This window comes from Narcine bancroftii, chromosome 6, assembly GCF_036971445.1.
Source record: "Narcine bancroftii isolate sNarBan1 chromosome 6, sNarBan1.hap1, whole genome shotgun sequence".
Taxonomy (NCBI): Eukaryota; Metazoa; Chordata; class Chondrichthyes; order Torpediniformes; family Narcinidae; genus Narcine; species Narcine bancroftii.
In genome coordinates this window covers 202,430,466-202,450,065 of record NC_091474.1, presented here as the reverse complement: position 1 = coordinate 202,450,065, position 19,600 = coordinate 202,430,466, and the positions used below count along the sequence as shown (strand labels likewise).

Genomic DNA, 19,600 nt, shown 5'->3' with positions numbered 1-19,600 from the left:
AATGGTATTTTGGCCATAGTTGTATTAGATAAGAAGAGTGAAGCCTACATTATTCAACACATAACTGACACTGCTTAAATCCTAACCCTAATGCAGTCAGTTCTATGATTTGGCAAGACTTAGAGTAGCTGATTTTTACAACATTTAGGTCCTATATTATTACATTTATGACTCCTTGGCAACTACCAATTAACTCAGATTTTAGGCTGCAAATCAACTTCATGAACAAAAATGTAATAAGATTAAAATACAGTAATTAATTTTAATGATTAAAAATAATACAAAGCTGCACTTTTTCTCCCACAGGCAGGATGTTGATGAAATAAAGAGCACAGATACCATCTCAACTATGGGGTATAAGCCAATATATATATTTTTTTAAATCAGCATTTCACCTTGACCAGCAGGTAATGTGACACAGTTACCATAATGGTTAGCTCAACTCTATTGCAGCGCCAGTGATCAGGATCGGGGTTCGAACACTGCACTGTCTATAAGCAGTTTGTACTTTATCCCAATGTCTGTGTGGGTTTTCCATGGGTGCTCTGGCTTCCTCCCACCGTTGAAAAATATACCAGGGATTGTAGGTCAATTGAGTGTAATTGGGTGGTGGCACAGGCTCATGAGCTGAAATGACCTGTTAATGTGCTGTATATCTAAATTAAAATTTAATGCTTTACTTGTCTATTCCCTCATTTGTTCCGCCCAGTCACTTATAATTTAAAAACAGCTACTGCATGACCTTTCTTAAAAATTACACCACCCATGCTTCATAAAAACAATGTAACCACAAAAGCATTCAAACAATGAATGTGTCATCGTTTCATACCTGTGAATGTTTCAGCACAAGGATTGATTCCTGCCAGTCTTTTTGAGGTTCCAAAATCAGAAATTTTCAAGATTCCACTGTACGTATTGATCAACACATTATCTCCCTGGTTATGGGGGTGGGGAAGAATTAATTTGTTTTGTTAATCTGTGCATTTTACATCCAAGTTTTGCTAACACAGCAGCTAACCTATTATGTAAAATAAATGTAATGAGCATTGAAAGATCCACACACAAAATTGTGCCAAAGAGCCATTAACATTTTGGACTGAATGGTAATATTATTCTCTATATTCTTCCCCACACTTGGAATTTAGACATTTATCAGGTTATAATTTCAAATAGCATTTTTATTTTTTATCTATTTTTTTTTACAATGAATTGCAATGTCCTTGCAAGGAATAAATGAGCAGAAAACAAATAAAGGCAGAAAAAGATACTCCACAGTTAGAATGACTGTGTGAAAATCAGGACACCAGGAAGGGATTTTATTTTAAATCTCTGCTTCTGCCTGGAGCACTAATAATTTAAATGGAACAATAAAACACAGGCCCACGATCCTTACCAGCCTCACACTCATTTGTTATTATTTCTGACTGGAGGTGATCCAATTCACAGAAGGTGCTGAACATTGAAATCTCAGAGCCCAACCTCCCACTTTTGAGTTAAAGCAAGTCAATGTTTACAGTTTCTTACTTTTCCACAGATGCTGCCATTGAGTGTTTCTAGCATTTCTGTTTTAAGATTGGCGTTGTCAATCATGCAAGATATATCAGAGGAGAGTCTCTAATTTTGCTCATTTAAACAGCATGAAGAAATTATCACTAATGGTGCCTCCTATTCAAACGAACAAACTAGTTATGATTGTCAATAACAATTTGCTATTAATTATTTTAGAGTTTGCAGTATTTATAGCTAAAATATGTTAAGATGTAAAGATTATTTTGAAAATAAATTCCATTCAAAGAATTTTTTTTTTCTCCTGCACACAGGCATATATTTAAAATGCAAGAAGAATAAGCTTAATGTTAGATGAGGCTAATGTTAAAATCACAACATTAAGTAAAACAGCTTATGGGAAATTAAGGACAAGATTGGAGATTAAAGCACCAAGACCTAAGGAAACACTGAAGGGCATCTGACTACATGGGCAGCTAATTTGAAACGCTCACAAATACAGAGCTGGGAAGGTCCAAAATGAAGGAATTTGGGTACAAACTGCTGTTCTAGATATACACTTAACCAAAGAAAGGAGAAATGGAATACATATTAAACTAACATTCAGATTTCCAGTCATTCATCACCATAATTTGCATGTGGATCCGAAAAAGTATTCTTATTTTAATGATTCAATAATATGCAACAAATAAACACATAATTGGAATAAATGCTTCTTTAATATGAGTACTTTAATTTTATTCACAAGGATGAAATACTGCAATACAATACTACAGTTTCATCAGATCAAGTGTTTATTGAGGATTGTTTCTTTAAAGTGGCAAGGGATTTAGAATATCCATACAATGTTACAAAGATGCTGGGGGAAAAAAAAACATTGCTTTGATCTGGTACAAAAATGAAAATTGCTCCATCTTTGAAGAGTATTATCCATTATTTAGTGAAGCATGACATTTAAAAATGTATGCTGGGCCGATCTACTGTAAAATGAAAACAAAAACAATGGAGTATTTGGAAGAGCAGCTAATGGCTTTAAAATACAAACTGGCTGAAGAAAAATGTCTGTGTCACCCTCCAAAAACATACAAAATAGGTAGTTGAAAAGACAGCTGATATTTCCTTGAAGATTGAACTAGTCATGATCCAGTGCTTCATCTTGTGGTGAACTGCTGAACTGCTATATTCCCGATTATTTGGTTCCGCCCTGTTCTGTGACTGTACCTGTGGCCCCCCCCTCTTTTAACATTGTATAAAGCTTCTAACATCTTGACTTTTCCTCACAAAGTCTGGGTCACGGCATCGGATGAGGTCCCCGTCCATTGTGAATAAGTTTCTAAGTCAGTTTTGGCCTCAAGGTATTTTACTGTGCATCAATTTTATTCACTTTTTTTTCCCATCACCAATAATGGACCAACTCCTGAAACCTGACAAGCTGGAGAATCGATCCACAGTCGCCTGATGCCTCAGACAGCTTTGAACTCTGGCTACGCTCTTTCAACGTCTTCCTACAAAATTCAGCTGGCATCGTAGCCACTGACACAAACAGACTGCATCTTCTCATCTCCCGGGTCAGACCCTGAGTGTTCCTAATGATCAGGGATGCCACCATGTACATGGAAGCAATGAATGTTGCCACCATGTACATGGAAGCAATGAATATGCTCAAGGAACAATACAGGGAGAAAGTTAATGAAGTATACGCCAGGCACATGCTGGCCACCTGCAGACAGCGACCAGGCGAATTGGGCGATGAGTTCCTCCAGGCCCTGTGGGGACTAACATGGATATGCAAATTCCAGGAAGTATCGGCCACCTAAAATATGGAGGACATGATCTGGGACACCTATGTTGCAGGCATCTAGTCTGACTAAGTGCACCAGAGGTTACTTGAGCAGAGTAAGTTAGACTTAAAAGGAGTGATCAATCTTGCAAAGTTTCTGGAGATCACCCTGTGCAACACAGAGGCATACTCTGCGAATGGACCCAAATGAGGGTCACAATCCTGGGACATGGGTCGATAGGCCACCAGTCCGCTACCACACCCAAATAATAAGCCCACCACAGCCACTAACTCCCAAGAGCACTCAAAGTGCTACTTCTGCAGCCATGCAAAACACTGCCTGGCGAGAGACACAACGTGCTCCAAATGGAGGAAGAAGGGCCACTTCGCAAGAGTATGCTGATCACAGCCCTCCAGCTCCAACACTGCCTCATGTGCAACATGAAAGCTGCCATTTTGGATGCCAGCAGTTTCCAGTGATGACCATGCCGTGACATGGGGGCTGCCATCTTGGACACCGCCGACTTCTGGGGAGATCCATGCCACCACGTGTGTGCCGCCGTCATGCCCCCAGACGGTGAGTCAGTGCAGGTCGGACCACAGACCGACCCTGGCCTCAGTGGTGCTGAGCCAGAATAGCCCTCACTAACCTGCTCCATGATGGACATCTCCATCAATGACCAGTTGACTAAATGCCTTTTCGATAGCAGAAACACCAAGAGCTTTATTCATCCTGACACGGTCCAAAGTAACTCCCTGAGACAAAATTGGCCACCTACAAAGTAGCACTAGCCTCAAAGTCTCACTCCACAGAAATCCACAACCACCCTATGCCCGCATACCACATGGGGCACGACAAATAGAAACTTTAAGCTCCTCATTGTGCCCCAGCTCTGGTGATGGTGAGATCATTCTAACTCCCTCTGTCTCTGTCTCCCTCTGCCTCTCCCCTGATATCTCTAATTAACCCAATCTTCCAGGGAAGGGATTGCTAATTTTTATTTATATTTTGTGAAAAGACGGTTTCCTGATTTCCCTTTTGAATGGCTGAGCTCTCAATTTAAGATTATGCTGCCCATGGTCAGGACTCCTTCATCAGAGGGATGAACCCTCTCTGTACCTCGCCTATCAAACTCTCTTGATACTACACTTCTGCCTCTATTGTTCCTCAAAGCATGTTCTGCAAGAACCATATAAAAACACTTTCAATTTAATTATTTAATAACATTCCCCTTGCTCTGGTGGGATCTGTAAGAGTACTTGTCTGTCCATTGGATAATGGGAATTGCCCAATGACCCAGTCAGATGGAAACTTAAAACAATCTGAACTCCTATTAAACTCCTATTTTATCCAAAGTCACTGTGCTCAACACAACTAAGAAAAAATATTGCATTAACAGGAAATCAATTTTATTCAAAATTGTAAGCAATAGAAATGTTGAAAGCAAGAGCTTTTTTGGATAATTCAAACCTTAATATCCCGATGTGCTATTTGATTGTCATGAAGGTATTCCAGTCCTTCCAGGATCTGTTTGGTATAAAATCCAATTGTCTGTTCATTATCCTTCAAAGGGCCCCATTTTGATCGTAAGAGGGCAGAAAGGCTGCCTGTTCATTTAAGGAAAAGCAAAAATAAGGTAAAAATAATTATATATGAATTTGTGTGAAACTTCTTTCAATTATCCACTCTAATTTGAATGCAGGATCTTATGCAAACATCTGAAAAAGTGCTGAAATTACAAAGAACAATCAGAACATGTGTGGAAATTAAGAGCAAACCCTTCATTTCCTTCCATTAAATGCCAAATGTAAAGTGCCATGTCTGGCAATCTACAAATCTCACATTTTCTCATAAGAAGGAGGCCATTCTGTCATCATCTTGCTAGCATTCAGACCATTCCTGTCAATCCCATTCTGCTTTCCCTGTGACCCATTCTCACTTCCATGCTCCTTCACTCTGATTCTCTGACTACACATTTACACTAGCAATTAACCTACCAACCAGCAGATCTTTGCAATGTGGAAGGGAGCCACACAAGCAGTCAAAAGATGCAAACTCAATGTATGCTGACTGGCTGCATCACAATCTGGTATTGGGACACCAATACCCCTGAGTGTGAAGCCCTGTAAAAAGTAGTTGTCACAGTGCAGGACATCACAGGCAAACCCCTTCACTCCATTGAGAATATCTACAGAGAACGCTGCCATTGGAGAGTAGAAGCAATCATCAAGCATCCACACCACCCAGCACAAGGTCTGTTCTCACTGCTACCACCAGGTGCCACAAAACTTACACCACCAAGTTCAGGAAAAGCAGCTACCCTTCCACCATCAGACTCCTCAACATTAACTCAATAAGGGATTCATAATTTTGCACTTTATAGGCCAATTCATGTTTATTTGCTGTGTTACTTGAGGGAAAACAGTTAAGGTAGCCTCTTTAGAACATTTATCCCTGCTCTCCCTGAATTAGTGTCCATGTATTCTTAACCCCAAGATTATTCATCAACAGTGCAGCATTGAAAGATCAGATTCAATTTACACATTTAAATCCTAGAACTCCATACTAAAAGATTCCAACCAAAAGGCAAAAGTTTTGTCCACTGTGTCTACCAGATCTAATCACATTAGTAGAAATTGTTAATAATTTCTTAATGGTTTGGGATACAGTGGTGGTGCAGTGAGTTAAACACTAAGATAGGAATTTCAAGGCCTATAAAAAGAATCTCAGGGTTGTATGTGATGTGATGTATGTACTCTGACAATAAATCCGAAAAAATTAAGAAAAAAAATTCACAACCCTGAGTTCATAGAATTGAAATTTAGATGAATAATCTGAATTTTGTAATCTATCAATTAGTCCTAATAAGGTTCACGAAAATGCTACCCAGTTGCAGCCAAACTTTCACCTGCTTTGCAGAAGAGGAAATCTGCTGTTTTCACCCTGTCCAGACTACATATGATTTCAGACTCACCTCATGTGGTTAAACTCTTAAATGACCCCTCTGTTACCCAGCATATCATTTTGTTCAAGGTCATTAGGGATAGGCAATAAAAGCTGCTGATTCCAATGCAGATGCAGTTCCAAAAATGGATTAAAAAATATCAAAGCAGAAGTCTTTAAAAAAAAACCTCAGACTACCAAACTAAAACACATAGAATGCAGTGGTCACAGAAGATTGTCAGAAATCAAACCATCAGCCACTTCCTCATGTCAAAATATCAGAGTTTTTTAAAAAATGTGTACATCTCAGGACATTACTTAATGTTTCATCCAACCTCAGAATGAATTTATAAGAGTAAGTAACTGCATTACATTCAATGATGAGCAGAACTTTTTTTGTAAAGATATAACATTTTCCTGGTGACGCTGATGATCTGGGATTAGACCGCCTATTTTAAACAAAGTTCAAGCAGACATACCTCCAGGAACTTGCTCCATGAAGATCTTAATGAAGCCATTTTCACTAATGGAGCCCAGGTATTGCACGATGTTCTTGTGCTTAAGATGCTTGTGAAGAGCAATCTCTTCATGGAGAGGCTGGGAATATCTGAAACATTTTGCAGAGCTTCATCTTAACAATGACTATAAATAACACCTTATCCTTCAAAATACAAAGACTGGGTTGAACAATTCATATGCAAAGATGATTCATAAAGTATGAAGTTTGTTTCAATAAAACACCTTTTAATTTGTGGATTTTGATCCTAATTCTTCAACTGGGTCAGAAAATTTCAACCTGCATTACATAGGTACAAAGTAAGAGCAGGTATTGATCCATTCATCCCTTCCGCCACTTAATAAGATTTGGCTGATGTGCCATCATTGATCTTTGAGGTCATATTCCATCATGTTTCATGACAGTAAAAGACTTTTCCTCAAGGAAGAACCGTTACGAATGCAGTTTAGTTACCGCCCTAGAAATGACTAAGCCTGGTCTGCAGAAAAAAATAAAATTGAACTTTGAGCATGGTAATTATAGGGGCATCTCCCTGCTGTCTGCCACAGAAAATATCGTCACCAGGGATCCTCCTCAACAGACTCCCCCAGAGCTGCTCCCTGAACCCGAGTTAGAGTCCAAGGCACAGTTGGTAAGATCTTCACTGCATTATCACAGTGGAGAATGCAGGGGACAGCACCAAGCGCTACGCATCATCTTTTCAACCTCACGAAAGCCTTTGACTTCTGCAATCACGATGGAGTTTGGAGAACTCTCCTCAAGTTCAGTCCCCACAGAAATTCATTTTTGTCTTACATTTGCTCACCACCAGCAATGTAGGCCATGACTGTTGATCTCCTGTATGCCTCTGAGAACTAGAGTGCCGATAGCAGGGAGCTCAATGCACTGAAGAAATACCACCAATGCTGTCTCCACAAAACCCTCTAAATTCATTGGAAGGATGTGTACCAACATCAGTACCCTCGACTGAGCCAGATCTCCAGCATTTTGGCAAAGTTAATCTCAATCGGCCACATTGCGCAAGTCACATTGTTCGTATGTCTCATACCAGATTTCCAAAATAGGACTCCATCACAAGTTATGGGAGCTTATAAGCAAATGGGAACCTCTGGTTCATGATGCCTTAGGGTGAGAAAGCAGCATTCAGGATAGTACTAAGAAGCAGACGTTCATGCTTCAGGAACACATGAAAGGTCTAAGTAGCAGGAGAAGCACTACTTGACCAACTAATCCCCATGCCCCGCTGGCACATTGGTCACCTCCTTCCCCATAACAGCCACTGATGAATTTGCATAAGAAGAAGAAATGTTTGCTTAAAATTTGATTTGCTGGTCAAGTCATAACAAAGAAACCAGTGTTTTAAACTATATCACTAAATCTGTTGTGAGTCGTGTTTCTGGACTCCCTTAATAAACATCACGACTGAATATTAGCTGTCAGAGAATGCTGAATGATTGCTAAAACAATTTTCTGTGGCTCTTCTATTTATTAATAATATTTATTTTAATATATGACCAAGTCATAGTGACTACTACTCTAGACACTTGAGTGTAATTTAGGCTGACATTTCAGTGAAGCATGTGTTGAGAGGTGTGACCTCCTGACAAGACATTAAGCAAGGGCTGGCTCTCTGTCCTCTTTGGATACAAAATGTTGCTTTTGAAAAAGAGTCAGATGTTCCTCTAGGTGTCCTGACTGATATTCATTCCTCAGCCAATGCTGTAAAAAGAAATGACTAATTATTATCTCACTGATGTTTATGCTAGCCTGCTCTTAAATTTGAATGCTGCAGCTGCCTTCAGCAAGTTCTATTTTGTAGAAGTAGCTAATTGTCTGCAAGATGCACTGAGACTTGAAACTTAGCTGAAAATCTTCACAGCTGTGTTACCAGAAGAACCGGATACAGAAGCACAAAGAATATGTTGGCAGGAGCTCGTGTTCAGTGGAAAAAAAAACACATTTTAATTAAAGCACCACACTTTCAGAAAGAGCATGCAGACAAAAATTACCAACAGATAACATTAAGGTAAATCATTTTACACAGTGAATCAATAGGATCTATAGTAGATTGTTAGGGTAGAAGTGGAGGCAGATAAAATTGTTTTTATGGAAGATGGATGGGTATCCAAAAGAATTTGCAAAACTGAGGAGAGAGTGCGGGACAAGATCGATTGTCTTTATATACTGTAGAGCAAATACAGACATGATGGGCCAAGCACCCTCCTTCCATGCTGTATCCGTTGTTGACCATAGTCGTACAACTTGGTAACGGGCCCAATTGGCCCACGCTGACCTTAGTGTCTCACCCACATGAGTCCCACCTGCCTGTGTTTGGCCCATATCCCTCTAAGCCTATCTTATCCATGCATTTGTTCAATTTTTTTCTTAAACATTTTCTTTAACATCCCTCAAAAACTTTCTCTGGCAGTCAGTTCCATACACTCAGCACCCTCTGTGTAACAAAGTTACCCCTCAGGTTCCTGTTAACTTTCTAACCCTTCACCTTAAGACTATATTCTTTAATTATAGATTCCCCTTCTCTGGGCTAAAGACTCTGTTGAGATTGTTCACACAATCTATTCCTCTCATGATCTCGTGAATCTTACCACGTTAAATTCAGTTGAAAATTTGGCAGAGAGTGATAAATTATGCTGGGATTCCAGATCAGGCAAAACAGAGGTGGATATCTAGTTTAGCTAGATGAGCACTTTAAGGACTCCTATGAAACCTATGCAATTTAATATTCGTATAAATTAGCAGAACGAAAATTGGGTGCACTTTGTTACAGCTATGTCATCCTCTTGGGTTCTGCACTGTCCAATGCTTTGCACTCAGATACCAAGGGCCAGAAATGCACCCTAATAAGTTTGAAGTCCAGCCTCGGTGGGGAGCCTCTTACTGCACTAGGGTTAATGATCACCCAGTTACTGGCTTCACCAATATATCCAGAAGTGTACACCAAACATTAAGTTGGAAGACAACCTCGCATTCATCATCCATGCGGTTATCATGGACAATTGTTTCTTCTCTCAAGGCAGTTACTTGCCTGCTGTCTCTTTCCGGAATTTCTTTGATGGCAATTCTGACCTGATTGCTCAGGTCTCGACCTGCATAGACGACTCCGAACGTCCCTTTACCCAGCACAAGCTTCTCACCATTCTCATCATATTCATAGTCATACTGCAGGCACAAAAACATGGAAATAAGCATTGAGTTTAATTTGAACTGTTTAATTAGCTACATAAACATACAGTTCATCTCCCTTGGTTATGAATCAACTTATTGAAGCAAATACACAAATTCTTCCATACATTGTTAAAAGCATTTTTCAAGATAATAATAACAAAATGTTCTGTGTTGTTCAGTATCAACAGTATACATTCCATTAGTTTGATCATGAGTTGTGTCAGGGTGAATCCTTGAAAGAATCACTGTATATTTTGGTGTGCAAGTCAAGACTTGAAACCTAAAAAATCTCTAAAAAAAAACCTGCCTGACGCAAATTTGGTGCACAAGTTGACCCTTGAAAACTGATTCAACATATAAGTCAACCCTTGAAAAACCAAAAACCCACTACAACAAATTTTCATGCTACCAGTATATTAGAACAAAATTTTTATTGAAAAAATTTTTTTGAATCCTTCAAAATCACCATCATCGTCTGAGCCAAAGATTGAGGCAAGCACATCCATACTCTCACTGCTTAAACAGTCATCATATGGGTCCCAGTCTGTATCTGATGAGGCAGCTTCAGCTTCATCGTCAGTGCCCCACAATAAATCTTTCATACCATCAATTGCACAAGATTTAAATACCACACTATTTAAATGATTTTATTACAGTCTCCACTTTCATTTTATCCAATGCTTTGAGCACAAAGTCACACAGCACATCAAGTGATGTAGCACGCATTGTCCCGCCTTTGGTGAATGATTCTTCTGCACTTGTCATCCAAGTATTCCATTCTTCGTGCACATGGTTTTTGAATGGCTTGTTCAAGCAGATATCAAGAAGTTGCAATAGAGACATCAAACCACCTGGGATAACCGCCATTGAAGTATTATTTAGTGCCAATCTACTTTTAGTCTTCTCAGTTAAATGGCTACGAAACATATCCCAAACCAGCAAATTCTGTTCCTTGCGTAAACCTCCTGGCTGCCTATTCCACACATTGTCTATCCATAGTTTTACACCATTTTCACCCATCCATCCCTTTTCATGAAAATGTACAAAAATACCTGCTGGGAATTTTAGGTTTAAGTTTGCACTTGAAAATTACCATGGGTCTTAACTTCGACCCATCAGCCATGCACAATAACACCATGTTAAACCTAGTCTTTTCTGGTTTGCACAGTTTGAACACCTTTCCATTCCACTGTTCTATTGCCTATCATGTCAAAATTCATGGGGGTTTTGTCCATGTTTCTGATATTTGCTAAATGCAAACTGGTGTTTCTGCTGGTTATGTTGAATAAACTGGTGAAAACATGACTTTATGATCAAGACCTTTTGGTAGTTTCTGAGAACTTTTTTTGTTTTTTGTCTATAATACCAGATATTTCCTGTTCATGAAACAGTTGCACCAGTCTACTGTAGCTTCAAAATCTTTACTGAGTGCTGGGTGTGACTTTGCCCACTTCAGTGCAAATGCTCTTATTTTATTTCAGGTGACTATGTGGCGATCTTGCCTCTGTTCACGCAGCCATTCTGCAACCTGATTTTCTACCTCTGATTCCTCTTCTCATTGAATATTGCCTTTTTTGGTATTTTTCTTAAAGTCCTTTCTTTCTTTCTCCAATCTCTTACCAATTTCTTTATATACAGACAGTCCCCGGGTTATGAACGAGATATGTTCCTATGTCTGTCTTTAAGTCAAATTTGTAGGTAAGTCGGAGCAGGTACATATGGTTCTTATTTAGTGTCAGTTAGTCAAATGTCTATCTTAGTATATAGCATTCAAGCCGAATACAAAGTTGCACACCCAACACAGTGTTAACGGCAACACGATCCAAGTTAAAATAGCAGACGGCATTCTCCTTCTTCGAGCCAACAAACCCGGGGACTTATTGTACATCAAATTTTCTTGCAGCACATTTACTGGATATTTTGGCCATTTCTAACTTAAAATTCACTTCATACTTTCATCATTTTGGGCTGGAGCTCCATGATAACAACCACCCTTGCCAACACCCAACAGCTCAGTCATCGTGATTTTGGGGGGGGGGGTTCACTTATACACCCGATATATGATAAAACCATTAAAATGAGACCAAAAAAGGGATCTGACTTATCTGCTGGTTGACTTATATGCCGAAATATATCGTACGCAAATATCTGTAGAGTGATATGATATGGGTAATAAAAGAAAATGGATCTTTCTGCCTTGTGGAGAAATGAGCCTATTAACAGTTTTCAAGAATGGAATCATACATACCCTGGGACTGCCTGCATATGAGGAAGCAGTAGAATTTTTCTCATTAAATTTATTTACAACACAGTAAATATATTTAAGACATTAAATATATCTAAGACATGGACAGATTTTTGCATAGTTGGGGGTGAAGGATTTTGGGAAAAAGGTATGTTGGTGGAGTTGAGTCCACAGTCAGATCAGCTATGATCTTATTGAATGGCAGAGCAGGTTTGATGGGCCAGATGGCCTACTCCTGCAACTATCTATTTTATTCTTATGTATGCACATTTGTTAATTGATCTTTTGCGTCATACATGACAACACGAAATCTAAAATAAAAAACCACTCCAAATAACCCCAAATTACTATTTAACAATAACTACAATGGACTTAATTATGATAATCCTGAAATTCTGGAAAAACAATATGTGCCCTGCTCTGGAGTCCTGTAACACTGGCCAATTGGGACACCAGCACGTTGTTGCTCAGTGGGAAACACACAGTGTTAGCTAGACAAAGTTGGGCTGAGCCAGCTGCAACTTGCAAGTGCTTTAGTGCAATCAGCATTGCAGGTTCAACAGGTTCCATGTAAGAAGAAGAATTAATTTTTAATCCTCTCTGGTAAAGTATTTCCCTGATTGAATTTTAAGTGTATGTTACAAAGTTATACAGCATAAATCATGGCCTTTTAGCCAGCATATTCCTGTCATCCATTACCTATCTATACTCGCACGTTTTCCAACATTTTATCTGCAGCATTTCTTTAATGTTGTCAGAATACCTTCCTTTATCATCCCTTCAGTGTGATCCAGGTTCCATCCACCTTCTGGGTGAAAACTTCCTCTTCAAATCCCCTCAATCCCATATCTTTACTTTAAATCTATGCCCTTAGGTTACATGCCATGCATCTCTGCTAAGAGCAAACGTTTCTCACCATCTACACCATCATTCTACTTACAAATTTATCTACCTTAATCAACTTGTCAATTCCAAGGAAAACAAACCCAGCCTATCCAGTCTCTTCTTATATCTGAAATCTTCCTATTAGGCAACATCCTGGTGACTCAATCCTCTCCAAAGCAATTGCATTCTTCCTATAACAAGACAGCCAAGACTCCAATAATTATGCTTGCTGTAGTCAAACCAAAGTTTTTTTTAAAAATTGTTGCACTGCATGCTTCCTGCTTTCAACATTAATAGATTAGCTGATGAATACAAGCATCTTGCACACCTTCTTAACCATGGTATCTACCACTACTACTGCCTTCAGAGATTATTGGATGTGTACAAGGTCCCTCTGCTCCTCGATAATCCTGAGAGTGTATGCCCAAGTCTGGTTAGTTCTCTCAAAAATGCATCGGCTCACAGTTTCAGGGTTAAATTCTGCCTGACATTTCTCTGTACATCTTATCAATATTGTTCTGAAGCCCAAGAGCACCTTCCTCATAGTCACACCACACAATTTGTCACCTGAGAGCTCACTGATCATACTTGTTTCATGTACATCCAGATCACAAATGTACATAACAATGAATGACCCCACCCCAATTCTGCAGTACACCACTAGTCACAGGTTTCCAATCTCAAAATGAAAAATCAAATTGTAGTGTTTGACTTGCAAGGCCTGTAAATGTCTCTTAGCAATGCAGTTAGGATCCTAACAATTTGCTCAACCTACTGGCCCAGGCCTGTCACTCAGAATTATCACAGGCTGTCTTCCCACACAGACTTGCAGGCTTGGCTGTAACCTGGAGCTCGCTGGACTCCAGCACTACAGCAAATCTAACAGCAGCAGTGTGAAGGGAACAGAGCCAGAACCACCAGGCTTAGGAACAGTTTCTTCCTATGGCCAGTGAGAATGCTGAATGACTGCTAAAACAACTCTCCGTGACTCTACTATTTATTATTAATATTTATTTTTATGTACTGTGTACATGTATTGTTATGTCCGTACATGTGTTTTGCACTGTTCTGCACCATGGACCAGAGAGGCTGTTATGTTGGATTGTTCTGGTACAATCAGATGACAAATAAATGTGAACTTAAAAAGGGAAGGTGTCACATCCCCTAGAGTTGGGTGAGAAAGTGCCAAGAAAAATGGAGCAGTTGGAGAGATGGAGAAGTGGATCAAAGAGTTGAGGAGGGAGCAGTGTCTTTGGAATGGTGTAAACCAAGGGGAAGGGGATATTTGTCTGATGGTGGAACCCCAAAGGCATTGGATAAGAATAACAAAGAACGGCTCAATGAATGTGAAGGCTGGTGAGATCGCAGACGAGGATGAGAATAATTTTCTTGTTATGGCTGGGAGAGGGAGTGATGGAAAAAGCCCAGCCAAGAGAATGACAAAGTGTCACATAGAAGAGAAGCGATAATTAAGAAAATAGCAAGACATCTTAAAAACACTGGTATGAGAAGATTCCTCATTGGGACAGGCATGACAAAGATGGAGAAACGAAGAAAATGGACAGACATAAGAGCTTACAGATGTCTGTTCATTTAAATTCCACCCCTTCACACTCCCTGAAGTTTGATCTTCCATATTGTTCCAATGTAAACTCAAGGAATAGGCACTTCATCTTCCATCTAGGAATTATGAAAGGAATGGATATAGGGAGGCTGTTTCCACTGGAGGTGACACTAGAAAGAGCGGGCATAACCTCATGATTTAGGGAGTAGATTTAAGATAGATGCAAAGAGGAGCATTCTCCCAGAGAGTAGTGAATCCGTGGAATTCTCGGCCTAAGGAAGCTGTCAAGGCTGCCTCATTGAATGTACTTAAGTCACTGATAGATACATTTTTGTATAGTGCAGGAATTAAGGGTTATGAGTAAGTGGAGCTGAGTCCATTGCCAGATCAGCCATGGTTATTAAATGGTGCAGTTCAGCCAATTCTTGCTCCTATATTTTATGTTACAAGGCACATTGTCTCCCTTGGCATTCAATAGAGAATTTAACAACTTCAAGAAGCCATTTTTTATTTTCTCTTTTCATTTTTTTCTTTATTTTCTTTCTCCTCTATGTGATTGCACCTTTCTATTTCAAGTTGTTTCTTTTTTTTTAAATCAACCTTTACCTGCTAGTTCATAAAGTAATTGTGGCCTTAATATATTTAGTCTGCATCCTCTCATAGATTTTCCCTCTATTCTCTCCCACATAAAACACGTTTTCTCACTTTGCCTATTCCGATGAAGAGTAATTAATCTGTAATGCTTACTATATTTCCCCCAGGATGCGGTTTAACCTGCTGGGTGCTTCCATTACTTTGTTTTATTTCACTATGATCCTACTTAATATGGAATAAATGTAAATAAGATGCTGTGATCCAGTGCAGAACACAAAAATGTTCCTGTGTCATGGCAGCAGTCATTAATGCCAGTTAAGGTTGGTGCAATATAATTTCTTGCATTAACTATACCTCACACCACAAAAATTACATAAATCTAAATCTGAAATTTAAGAAATGTGCTTTCAGTGTGATGTGGGATTGGAACCTTTATCTATTTAACCTGGCTGATTACAAAGATGAGATCTTTCTGGGAGGACCAGGGGGATATTATGAAAAAAATTATATAAGTGGATTTTCCACAAGATCTGGAATTATATCTTCTGGGAAATATTATGGACGTGTGTTTTAGACTGTCCAAATATCAAATTCAGTTTGTGAAGGTTACCTTGTCAGTAGCCAGGAAATATATAGCAGTCATGTGGAAATCTGACCGCCAACTAAATATTACATGGAGATGCAGAGTTGTATTCCCCTGGAGAAAGTCATGTACAATTAAGAAGAAAATATGACACATTCTTGGGGTATGGCAACTTTATCTGCAACTTATAGGTATGCAGATATAGTTACACACCTTCTAAATAGGGGAAAGGTAAAAATCCATATCAATAGTAGAAAGACCGAGATAAATGAAGTGGGTGATGGTGCAGATGACATGCTCTTGTTTTTCTCATGTCTTTTTCATTTTACTTTATGCTACCTTGTGTTTATATTTGGTTCCTTTAAGGCTCTGTGACTTTATAGATTGTTGTCTTTTTGTGTTTGTTTAATCTTTTCCTTGGGGATTAAGGAATGGGAGGGAAGGGAGAGGGGTGGGCAGGGGGGAAAAAAAGGGCTCTGAATGTTGAGAAAGATTGTATTGTTGTTTTTGTTTTGTGAGTCTTGGGAAAACAAAAAACATTCAAAAAAATACAAAAGTGTTGGAGAAACTCAGCAGGTCACACAGCATCTCTCCAACATCAGAAAGAAGCCAACCATTTGTTTTGGGAAAAATGCTTTGACATATTTTGGTAGGCTTCTATAACCATTCCATGGCCACTGCTTGGGGTTAATCAGCAGATCGCAGCATTTCACCCTTCTGACCCAGTCACACCAACTTTCTCACATGACAATTGCCCCTGGCCACTATAAATAAGCTAAAGACAAAATAAGCTAGAAAGACTCAGCAAGCCTGGCAGCATCGTGGAAATAAATAAACAGTCAGCATTTCAGGTGGGGACCCTTTTCTGAGACTGCATTCGCAGTAAAATCTTTGGCTTGGCTTCGCGGACGAAGATTTATGGAGGGGGTAAAAAGTCCACGTCAGCTGCAGGCTCGTTTGTGGCTGACAAGTCCGATGCGGGACAGGCAGACACGATTGCAGCGGTTGCAAAGGGAAAATTGGTTGGTTGGGGTTGGGTGTTGGGTTTTTCCTCCTTTGCCTTTTGTCAGTGAGGTAGGCTCTGCGGTCTTCTTCAAAGGAGGTTGCTGCCCGCCAAACTGTGAGGCGCCAAGATGCACGGTTTGAGGCGATATCAGCCCACTGGCGGTGGTCAATGTGGCAGGCACCAAGAGATTTCTTTAGGCAGTCCTTGTACCTCTTCTTTGGTGCACCTCTGTCACGGTGGCCAGTGGAGAGCTCGCCATATAACACGATCTTGGGAAGGCGATGGTCCTCCATTCTGGAGACGTGACCCATCCAGCGCAGCTGGATCTTCAGCAGCGTGGACTCGATGCTGTCGACCTCTGCCATCTCGAGTACTTCGACGTAAACACACAAAAAAAAATGCAGACACTGGAATCTGGAGCAAACAATCAGAAGGTGAATGGACTCAAGAGGCTCAGGCAGAAAGGCCCCGACTTGAAATGTTGACTGACTACTACCTTTCTCCATTGATGCTGCCTGATCCACTGATTCCCTCCATCTTCCTATTGTTTGCTCAAGATTTCAGCATCTGTAGTTCTTGTGTTTCGCGGGAAATAAATTACCAAGATCCCAGATTGGAATTATTATCCTGGGGCCACAGTGCATAAATACTTTGTCCTCCAACTTCATATATACAATAGTGAATCTAAAAATGTTTATAAATAAATAGCTTGCAAATTTTATTAATGGATTTGATTTTTAAAAATTGTCTATGTATAATCTTTTTGAACAAGCATTTGCTTGGCTCAATTAGTAGCTCCCCTTTCTCTGAGTCAGATGGTTGTGGATTTAAATTCTTCTCTTGGTTGTAAACAGATATAATCTTGTCTGATGTGTTGAGTGCCAGAAATAGGATGCTGGCCAATTACGCAGGAGATTATCAGTGAAGGGGAAGGGATAGAATTGAAAATGGAGTGAAAATAAAGTTGTTAGAAGAATATATTTGCAGTTTAGATCAGTTTTTCCAGAGTAGCAGGAATTTGGGAACAATTTCCACACAGAGTTCAGCAAAGTTCTGTTCACTCTGTTCATAAATTGACTTAATGTTGGCTTAGAGTAGGCAATGTGTAAATTTATACAGCATCAAAACATTTGGTTTTACTTGTTGCAAAAGAAATTGTAAAGGAATTTGAGTCAAATGAACAATCAAAGACATTTGGATTTTAATGCTATGGCAAAGGGACTGGCATTGACAGAAGGTTTATAGCAGTAAATACTTTGAGTTGAAGTTGTCAAATTCTGACTGAACAAAAGGCCAAGGCTCCAAACTCAGAGCACAGCCAAAGCCATAAAGCAAAGCTCATGGAATCCTCAGTTTAATCACAAGTAGGACGATTACAAAAGCCAGAAGATAATTTTAGCCTTGTATTATAGAACAACAACAATGTTAGATTGCTATTGAGAATACTACATTTAACAGAGTAGCAAAGAGATTGAAATATTTCAGAGAGTTAATTGTAAATTCACTAGGTTCAGCCAGCCACATTGAAGTATAATTCTGAAATAATACTTGAAATATTGAGGTATTGTCGTTAGAAAAATGGAGGTTGTAGGGAATTATGGTAGATATATCTGAAGTTATGCACATGAACACAAGGAAATAGGAGCAGGTGCAGGCATCAGACCCTTCAAGGTTTCCCTGCCATTTAATATGAGCATGACCAATTTATGTCTCAATACCCCTTCTGTGCCATTTCGCCATACCCCTCTATTTCTTAATTGCTCAAACATTTATCCACCTCCATGTTGAATATTTTTGATTTTCTACCTTCCACCTGTGGCAAACAATTCCAGGCTTTCACCACAGTCTGCAAGAAGCAATTTCAATGAAGCTCAGTTTTAAATGAGGTCATCTTGTGTTGTGTTTCTACTCCTTTGTGACTTTCCTACTAATGAAAACATCCCAACAGCTACCCAGTCAATTCCCTTAGGTATTTCCTCTAAATTCCAAGGAATGCAGGCTCAAATGATTTAGCCTCTCAGCCCTGTCAGGAATTAGTTTGGTGAATCAACTTCGAATGTTATTTATATATTTTTTTGGTTATGCAGTCTTCTAGGTGAGCCCAATTGGAACAAATCCTCCCCTAATTTTCAAACTCCAATCCCTTGGTGATAAAAGACAAATGTTGATTTGCTTTCTAAACTACTTGTTATACCTGACTGCTAGCTTTTTGTGATTCACATAAATGAACATTCAGTCCCTCCACACTTCATTCATTTGCAGTCTTTCTCCATTTAGATAATAATTTGCCTTTTGATTTATTTTACTGAAATGCAAGAGTTCACACTTCCCCACATTAAACTCCATAAGCCAGTCTTCTGTCTGCTCATTCAATCTCCTTCTATCCCACTGCAGAATCACAGTATCTTTTGCATTTCACACCCTTTCACCTGTTTTCATGTCAGCAGCAAATTTGGAAACCTAAGGTATCTTTCCTTCCTCCATAGCCTGCCATAATCCACAACTTACCTCTGCCATTGTCCATTCATTACCTCCTTCCAGTCTGAAAAGGATCTATTTATTCCAACTCTATATTCTATGTGGGCAGCCAGTTTCCAATCCATTCAAACAACTTCTAACACAAGGGTGGCCAAACCAGCAACATGCAGTTCTTTTACAGATAATGAACACCAGAGCTCCTGACGCCCCACCTCCTCATTCATCCATGCTCCTGACGCACCAACTGCCATCTCACAGAATCAGAATTTATTGTTGTGAGCAAATCATGAAATTCGGTGTTTTGTGGCAGCA

At 39.5% G+C, this 19,600-nt stretch overlaps 1 protein-coding gene across 1 annotated transcript in view; it reads right to left on the bottom strand.

Annotated features, from left to right (window-relative positions):
* Window positions 1–19,600, bottom strand: part of map3k5 (mitogen-activated protein kinase kinase kinase 5) — a 175,362-nt gene that overhangs the window by 57,280 nt on the left and 98,482 nt on the right. Inside the window, exons 15-18 of the mRNA XM_069887224.1 lie at window positions 9,794–9,927; window positions 6,710–6,837; window positions 4,758–4,894; window positions 830–935 (exon numbers count right to left, since the gene is read on the bottom strand). Coding sequence (XP_069743325.1) covers window positions 830–935; window positions 4,758–4,894; window positions 6,710–6,837; window positions 9,794–9,927 — 505 coding nt within the window. The remainder of the gene's footprint in view (window positions 1–829; window positions 936–4,757; window positions 4,895–6,709; window positions 6,838–9,793; window positions 9,928–19,600) is intronic.